This window comes from Otolemur garnettii, unplaced genomic scaffold, assembly GCF_000181295.1.
Source record: "Otolemur garnettii isolate 467f Iridium unplaced genomic scaffold, OtoGar3 scaffold00081, whole genome shotgun sequence".
Taxonomy (NCBI): domain Eukaryota; kingdom Metazoa; phylum Chordata; class Mammalia; order Primates; family Galagidae; genus Otolemur; species Otolemur garnettii.
Window position 1 is genome coordinate 1,044,054 of NW_003852476.1, and position 9,206 is coordinate 1,053,259.

The following is a 9,206-nucleotide window of genomic DNA, read 5'->3' on the forward strand; positions in this document are numbered from 1 at the left end:
ACCCAGCACCATGGGGGCTCTCACAGGCCTCGCGTGCCTGGCTGCTGCAGATACCCAGCACCATGGGGGCTCTCACAGGCCTTGCGTGCCTGGCTGTTGCAGACTGGCTTCCCAACTCGTCCCTGGCCTGCCATTTCTCCTGTATTTCTCTTACTATAGGAAGCCCCTCTCTCTGTAGATACCCAGATATGTTCTTCTCCATTCAGGAACCAAGTACTCCTGAGCCCCACTCCTCATTTAACCCTGCACTTCATGCCCAGTGCCTGTGTAGTCCCCTGTGCAGAGGGGTACCCACTGCCACTGCTGGAGAGCAATGAGAAAGTTATCTCCCCTGCTGCTGGTCTTACATACCTACAGTCCATTCTCCAGACTTCCAGAAGTGACCTTCTTGAAAGGCAAATCAGTTCTATTATGGCTGCTGAGAACCCTGACACACCCTCCCTGCTGTGGGTGCAAGAGCCCAGCCTCCCCTGTAGCCTGGGTCTGCCCTGGGGCCCAACCCTCACCCAGTCTATTCTGCTAACAGCTCTGCCTCCTGAAGCTCTTCTTTGTCCCCTGCTGCACTGGCTGTTTGCATCTCCTGCCTCTGTCTGGTGTATCCTCCCCCTGTCCTGCGTATTGACTCCTGACACGGCAAATCCCTGTTAAAGAAAATCCTTTTAGGAAACATTTCTGACCATCTTCATCAAGGTGACAGCAGCAAATGTTTATGTGCTGTTCACTGCATGGGGCACTGTCCTGAGAACTTTGTGTTAGCTTATCTTACATGACCACCTCCTCTGAATTTTACATGAACACAAGCAGGCACAGGGCACTTAAACGACCTGCCCAAGGTCACACAGCTAATGAGTGACAGAGCTGGGGTTTAAAGCCAGACTGAGTCCTGATCCCAGTTACTGTGCTGCTGTGGCCTCACACAGCACTCACTGACCCTCCTGGCCCCAGGCATGTCTTTCTAACACTGCTGAAGAGCAGGTCTCAACAGGATGGGGAGGAGGCTTCCTGAGTCTTCCTTACTCGGGGCTGGGAACAGACCCAGCAGTGGAGGCATGGTCACACTCCCAGTGACCACACCCGCTATGCTTCCTGGAGCTGGTGGGCAGTCTCCTCAGTGCGTAGTACATGGCCCAGGTTCACGTGGAGCCACTGGGCTGTGAACTCGAGGAGTAAAGGCTGGAAGACAGGCACAAGGAGCAGAGGTCTGGACCACTGCTCCAGTGACTGCAGGCCCCAAAGGATTCTAGATGGCTCTGTTCAAATGCAGATGAGTCTTCCCTGGCCAGGCTGCCTGCACAGCTCCAGTCTGCAGGATGTCAGTAAGTAATCTTGCTACCGGTTTAAGGAGCTAATCCGACATGTCAAGCTGGGTCTGTCATGCTCAGGATTTTGTGCTCCTGGCACATACACCCTGTGTCCAGTGTTCACAGGAGGAAACTGAGGCTCAGGGAGGCTGGGTTACTGCCCCAGTTCTGTCTTTTTTACTGAGACAGATTTGCCTCTGTGTTGTCTTCAAAGATAATTTTTTGTTTATTTTGAGAGGAAAGAATATTGGAGTTATTTTCTCCAGAGATTTGCTGGATTTTACTTTTAAAAGGCTTGTCTCTCAAACTTGTAGGTGGAAAGTGAGACCAACGTCCTGCAGGACGGCTCCCTCATCGACCTGTGTGGGGCTACTCTTCTCTGGAGAACAGCAGACGGCCTTTTTCACACTCCAACCCAGAAGCACATAGAAGCCCTCCGGCAGGAGATCAATGCCGCCCGGCCGCAGTGTCCCGTGGGGCTCAACACCTTGGCCTTCCCCAGCATCAGCAGGAAAGAGGTGGTGGAGGAGAAGCAGCCCTGGGCATACCTCAGCTGCGGCCACGTGCACGGGTACCACGACTGGGGCCACCGGAGTGACACGGAGGCCAATGAGAGGGAGTGTCCCATGTGCAGGACTGTGGGTCCCTACGTGCCCCTCTGGTTGGGCTGTGAGGCAGGATTTTACGTAGACGCAGGACCGCCAACCCATGCTTTCACCCCCTGTGGACACGTGTGCTCAGAGAAGTCTGCAAAATACTGGTCTCAGATCCCACTGCCTCATGGAACCCACGCATTCCATGCCGCCTGCCCCTTCTGCGCAACACAGCTGGTCGGGGAGCAGAACTGCATCAAATTGATTTTCCAGGGTCCAATTGACTAATGCCCTTGACAACCACCTACAACTTTATTAACAAATTACTGTGAAGATTTTGCCACTAATTCTAGATTTTCCTTTTTGTAATGCTGTTTATTAAGGGAAAAGGGCCTAGGGCTGGGATGTAGGAAGGGCCACTGTGATGAAACTCATCCAGAGTGTGACAGATGGCAGCGGTGTGTAGTGTGCTCAAAACCACAGCACCGTCATGGGAGTCTGCTTGACTAAACCGTAATACCTTTGTAATAATTGGATTTTAAATGCCATGCTTTTATTTTTAACCTTGGATTTTTAACCAAGTTTTTTCCTTTGTAAACTTGGACAAGGACAAAATTTTGTCCTATTTTACAAACGTAGATGAAATTCATTCAAAAGTTGTTGGCACATTAATGTGTGACCTTCAGTGCTCTGTGATACAGGTGGCAATAAATCCTGTACAGGTGGCAGCTAAGTCTGACCACATACCAAAGGGGGGGCCCTACAAGTGACAGCGCATGGAAGACCTTAGACACAAGTGGTTATTTTGAAATCTGGGGCTTTTTTCTAATTTTTTTTTTTTAACTTTTGGAGGAGAGAATATTCATACACTTTGGGCTTTTTTTAACTTCATTGAAATTTACTTTATACACTCATTCCTCAAAATCGTGGCATTTCAAACAAAGAATTTTACATAACTTTTTAGTCGGCCTTTTGTTATTTCTACCTAATATAATTTGTCACTAATACTCATCTTGCCAGGCCAAAACTGTTTGGTTGATTAAAATGTGTCAGCTCTTAAAAATTAATTAACCAAGAGTGATGATTACAGCAGTAGACGTGGCCTGGGTATTATACGACCAAGTTTATTTGCCTACTAAATTGTTTAAAGAATTAGGAATGACTAAAAGTGAGCTTTTACTTTTTAAAACCACTTGTTGGGGTTTTATAAGGTTTATAGTTTTCTTCTTTAAGAAAGCCAAAATAATTCTGTGAGTCTAAAAACAAATCCCAGCGACACAGTCATTTTTGTTCACTCCCTCACCACCATCTGTCACCTTCCCTTGCAGCTTATGAGCCCTATGAGTTTTGGAAATGTTTGCAAATCACACTAAATTTAAATATGATCTTTAGATACACACAACACCAAGTGGTACAGCTGCAGAGATCATTTGAAATTCTTGATTTGCAGTGAGCAAATGAGTGTTTACTGGGGAATAATTAAATCAGAATTTCATATGAGCCCCCCCCACCACTACCACCCCCCCCCCACCCCCGTTAGTTTCATTCTATTTGATGAAGATTCCTGGGTGCTCATTCTCCGTGCTCTGGGCCAGCAGGGTCAGCACCCCCAGAAATCAGAGGTCCCTCAGGGCACAGAGACCGCTGGAGGAAGCTGGCTGAGATCAGTTAAACCCCTGCCGGTGGAGCAAGTATGTATTTACACTGTCATTCTCTTAAATTGGCCATTGCACATTTGGGTGACCTTTTTTTAACTTTTGTAAATATCTATAATTTATACAGTTCTAATATGCTATGTCTATACTTGAATTGGTGGGTCCAGGTTCTGCTTCCCGGCAGGTATTTTGCCAGCTTACATTTGCTCCAACCTAGTTGATATGATCTATTACTCTTGATTGCTGCTGCTTAATCCGAGTTAGTATTTTAAACATTCAGGCTCTCAGTTTTAAAACAGCTTTATTTTTCAATGGAGGTCATTGTTTAAGATGAGGCATTTTGGATTTTGGTTTGGTTTGCTAATTTTTAATTGATGTGAAAATTTAACAACAGTCTCTTCCTGACAGCTTCCGCTATTCTATATAGCTTACCTTACCTAAGGACAGAAAATGAAAGGAAAAGAAATGGACTTGCCTAGAATATATTGAATGCCTTTTGATTTAGCCAGAGTCTCCAATGATGAGCTTTCATAAGAGTCTGTCTTCTTAGCCTGTGAGTCTTCAGGCTCCAAAGAATGTTAAAGGAGGCTCTTGTTTCCCCTTCCTTGCTGTATGGCTTGAAGATGGATTAAGGGTTCTTGATACCCTAAAAGCATCGTCTAAGCTTAACGTTCTTATGTCCAGAAAGGCCAGATTTTACCTACCAAAAAATTTTTTTCCAAAAAAATTATGTACATCATAAGTCTAGTAGTTCTGCATATATGTGATAAGTGCCCCCAAATAAAATTACCTTCAAACCTGAAGTTTTGGACTTAAATAAACTCAGATACCTTAAGTGTAAGCTGAAATTTGGGCAGTGAGTTCCAAGCCCTTGGAAGGGTAACAGTGAGTCCCCCTCTGTCAGCTCCTGTCTTTTCCTCTGGCTTCGCGGAGCTGCAGCAAGTGGCAAGTCTGGAGAAAGGAGACCATACTGCTCTCGGCCGCCTGGAGTAAGAGCCACCCCTTTATAATGTGGACTAATAAGATTCCTTCATGATTTTTCCCCAGAGTTGAAAGCAATTTAGTTTGTAAAGAACTCTAGCTCACCAAGGAGAGTAATTCAATTCAGAAAAGTTAACTTCTGAAAAGTCACTTCTGTTTTTATCCTTGCTTGCCATCCCATTACAGGATGAGTCCTGCTCCCCTGTGTGTATATAAACATAAGAAAATTGCTGACCAGTTTGATCTCGGCCTGACTAAAATGCCTTTTGAGAGTAGGTTTCCATAAGTAAAGCCCCAGTGTTGTGTTCCCTTAGAAATACTATTTTTTTCAGTTGTTTATGTCAGTTTACTACCAAAAAAAAAAAAAAAAAAAAGATTCAGAGTGGATGGAGCACAACTCTGAGTATTTTTCTAGTCTGGAATTTTTATTAATAATTGGTGCTGCCGGGTCTTGCCTGCTGCAACTCTCAGTGTTTCTCTTACTTGGGATGGCTTTTTGCAGAAAGGGCTACAGTTCACACTGCAGAGTAAGTATTAAGTTTCCTGGATTTTTACCCTTACTGTGGCCCAAAAGAATTAAAATTTGTTAATATAAAGAGCATATTTATCATTCCCCAGTAGTTAATTATAGAGTTTGGTAACTTTATGCCTCAGGGATGCCACGTGACATATAGCTGGTTATAGAACTTCAGGGTTAGGGTTTAAAGAAAGGAGAAAGCCATTGGAAAAATGATAGGCTTCGTTAAGGAGACTAATGAATCTGTATGCAGAAATATGCTGGGAACTGGCATAAACATGATTGTAGTAGAATTTATTTTTCAGTACCAATAGGGAAATTATTCTGAGTTATCACATACACTGTGTTAGGAAAGTTGAGAACTCTTTTCTTCATTAAGTTTCAATGCCTTTTATTTCTGCTTTCATAGAAAAACTCAAACCTCTTATGTGGGAGCTCAGTGTTGTTATTTGGGCACTTTTGAGAGTTTAAAGCATGTTTTCTACTTAATTTGAGTGTAACATAGGCTATATAGAATTGTTACCTGCAGTTCTATGATTCTGCTCACTTCTCTTTTTTAAAGCCATTCTGTTCTTCTGGTGTGCATGAAAGGGTGTAGGATCACAACAGTGTTGATGCTGTGTGACTGATCACCATGCAGTCCTGCCTGGGAACAGTGGAACTTGTGATAGACAAACCCCACTGGACCTTGACTTTAAGCCAAATCCAGCCCCGTCCCTTGGCTGTGGACCTTACATCCCAGGGGTTAGTCTTTGCAGGCTACGGGTGTGCTGTTCCTCCCTCAGGGCTGAGGGTAGAGCACAGCTCTCTCATCATTTCCGTAGGATTCAAAGGCCAGTAAGACTTTAGGATCATCTTAAAAGATGTAAGCATGATTGAAGCAGTAAAACAAAAGAAGGTTCAGTATTTTCTTTTGATTAAAACTTACATCTTTCAAATAAGTTTTTGCCCTCATGAAGAATCCCCTAGAGAAAGACAGGGGAAAATGAATATTTTTCCAGTTCTACTTTACTGTTTATAAACATGTTTCTAGACAAACAAATAAACCAGATGAAAGGAAATCTATTTCTTTTTAGCTGAGATGACAGATTCCTTTTCTGTATTAATAATCTACAACTTTAAGGGGGTGGTCATATTTACCATGTATAGTGTTATGAGCAGTCAAATTTTATGAATATATTTGTAAAATTGTTCTTTTATATTTCATGTCAAATTGAAAAGTTTATTTCTTCACTATTGTACCTGTGGAAATACAAGCCATTTTACAGGAAAAATCTTCAAAACCTATTAAATGGATCTCAGTACATTGTATGTTGTTGTCAGATTATGTGTTGTCTCCAGCTGGGTTGGGACGTGCAGTGGGAGGCCGCACCAAGGTAGACTTTAGTTGTACATTTCTCAAACTTTTAAGTTAATCCCCAGTAGTTGAGTTTATTAATTTTTTAATATTGTTTATAATACATATGTAAATCTGGATTCTAAAAATCCCCTACTTTTTTTATTAAAGAAATTACTATTTCTTATGGCATTACATCATTGTCAAATAAATCTAACTTCCAGGCAAACTTAACCTGGATTGTAATGGATTTTCTTCATGATCTTTACGGTCATATTGCTACTTTTGTGATGATCGTCATTCACTTTTAATGACATTATAAGGATTGTGTGTAACCCTTCAACCTTTACCATAAGAAAATATTTGTGGCAGTTTTTTCTTATCATATTGATATTCAAAGAGTCAGTGTTACTGAGGAAAGTAGTTTTTTTTCATTTCCAAAAGATGCACATTTATATAGGCTTTTATTTTAGGGGATAAGTATTCTGTGCTTTGTCAGATCCAAGATCTCACAAAATGTAAGATGTGTTGTAGAAAAATACAGCCAATTACAATTGAAAGATACTTCCCATTGGGCAAGGCTGCCAAGATTATTCAATGGGGACAGGATAGTGTTTTCAACAAGTGGACCTGAGGCGACCAGATATCCACATATAGAAGAATGAAGTTGGACTCCTACCTCATACAATACACAAAAAATGAAATGGGTCAGAAAGCTAAAACTATAGAACTTTTAGAAGAAGACATAAAATAAACTTTTGTGATCTTGGATTAGTTCATGATTTTTTAAATACAACCAAAAAGATAAACTGGACTTAATCAAAATTAAAGTTTTGTATATCAAAGGATGTCAAGAGAGTAAGAAGATAATCCACAAACAGAAAATGTTTGGAGATCACATATCTGATAAAGGACTTGTGTCCAAAATATGCAAAGAGCTCTTAAAACCCACTAACAAAATGTAACTTGTTAAAAATGATCAAAATATTTTAATTTTCGGAATATTTTTATACTGATGGCCAATAAGCACATAAAAATTAGCTCTACATACTCGGGAAATGAAATTAAAACTACACAGTGCCAGGACGGCTGCAGTCAGAAGAAGACAGTTTCAGATGTTGGCAAGGAGGTTGAAATACACTCAGACACTGTTGGTGAGATTATAAAATGGTACAACTGCTTTGGAATGGTTTGTTATTCCTCAAAAGATAAAATACATACTACCATGTGTGACCAGCGATTCCACTGACAGAGAATTGAGGTACACAGAGAATTGAAAACATGCTCACATGCAAACCCAGGGAGAACCCAACTGCCCATCAGCTGAATGATGGATAAAATGTGGTGTATTCATACAATGGAATATCATTGTTTTATAAACATGAAGTACTGACACATACTACCACACAGATGAGCCATGAAGACAAATTAAGTTGAAGAAATCAGATCCCAAAGGCCATGTGTTGTAAGGAATAGCCAAATTAGAAAGAGACAGCAAGTAGGTCAGTGGTTGCCAGGAATTACAGAAAGAGAAGAATAAGGGTTACTGATAGGGACAGGTTTATAATATTCGGGGGAGTGATGAAAATATTATAAACTTAGTGGTGATGGTTGATGAATATGCTAGTTAAGTGCATAGACAGAAAACTACTGGCTGGATTGTATGCCTAAAAGGGTGACTACTATAGCACATGAATTATGTCTTAGTACAACAGACATCCTAAATTAAGAGATGTTAGCTTGTGAAAAATATATCTTAGAATTGAAATTCCACACCATGATCTTTGCTTAGTCTTTCAGATAAAAATATTCAGATCCTCCAAACTCTTAAAACATAGCTCATTTTTTCCATTACACTTGTTCTTGCCAACAGAAAAAGGCACATAAGCCTTCCAAAAATGATTAGAAGACAACTTCATATTCTTAAGGCTGGCTCTATTACCTTTTTTTATATGTGGATGAAAGCATAGAGTGCTATTCTGAAAGGCTTCAAATTCCACTTTATTTAAAACATACTTTCATGAATGAAAAATTTTTATAACCAAAATAAAAACTAAGAAGGGCCTATTGTAAAAAATTAAAAGTATAGTAAATATAAAATAGCCTTTCATAATCCCTCATCAACAACATGAATATTTGGAGGTATAGTAATGTGCCACTTAACAGCAGGGACACATTCTGAGAAATGCTCCACCAGCAGCTCCATGTCCTGCCAGCGTCACGAGTACATGCACTTGCCACACCTGGACAGCAAAGCCCGAGGCACACCTGGCTGTAACTACGGCATGTTGCTCCTGGGCCACAAACCCCTACAACATGGGATTGTTCTGTGGACAGGTGCATCACATAACACAATGGTATTTGTGTATCTAAACCCGTCTAAATACGAAAAGCTATGGCAAAAATACAGTATAAAAGTAGGACACAAGTGTGGAGCATGGGACTTGACTGGACTTGCCATCCTGGCCATGCACCGGGTGAGTTGCTGTGTGCCTGGAGAGCAAGCGTGCAGGCCCAGGTTGCGACTAGACATGGTGCACTCAGGCTACGCTAAATCTATTTACAAGTAGGTTTTTCCTTCAATAATAAATTATCCTTAGCTTACTATAAATGTTTATAAACTTTAAAATTTTTTTAACTTTTAACTCTTATAAATAACACTTAGCTTAAGAAATGAACACATTATAGAGCAGTACCAAAACGTTTTCTTTAGACCCTCATTCTATAAGCTTTTTCTATTTTTAAATTTTGTTTTTTTACTTCTTCAACTTTTTTGGTTAAAAACTAAGATGCAAACACATACATTAGCCTGGGGGTCTACAC

The 9,206-nt window shown here is 41.0% G+C and overlaps 1 protein-coding gene and 1 pseudogene across 2 annotated transcripts in view; both read left to right on the top strand.

Moving 5' to 3' along the window:
- The window catches only part of PELI2 (pellino E3 ubiquitin protein ligase family member 2), a 168,830-nt gene extending 166,405 nt beyond the window's left edge, over nucleotides 1-2,425 (top strand). The window contains exon 6 of the mRNA XM_003794400.3: nucleotides 1,616-2,425. Coding sequence (XP_003794448.1) covers nucleotides 1,616-2,182 — 567 coding nt within the window. The 3' untranslated portion in view covers nucleotides 2,183-2,425. The remainder of the gene's footprint in view (nucleotides 1-1,615) is intronic.
- A 1,670-nt stretch (nucleotides 2,426-4,095) lies between these two features.
- Nucleotides 4,096-6,349, top strand: LOC111726801 (annotated as a pseudogene). The gene has a single exon (XR_002774498.1). The product of XR_002774498.1 is annotated as an uncharacterized LOC111726801 (transcript).
- The last annotated feature ends 2,857 nt before the right edge of the window (nucleotides 6,350-9,206 follow it).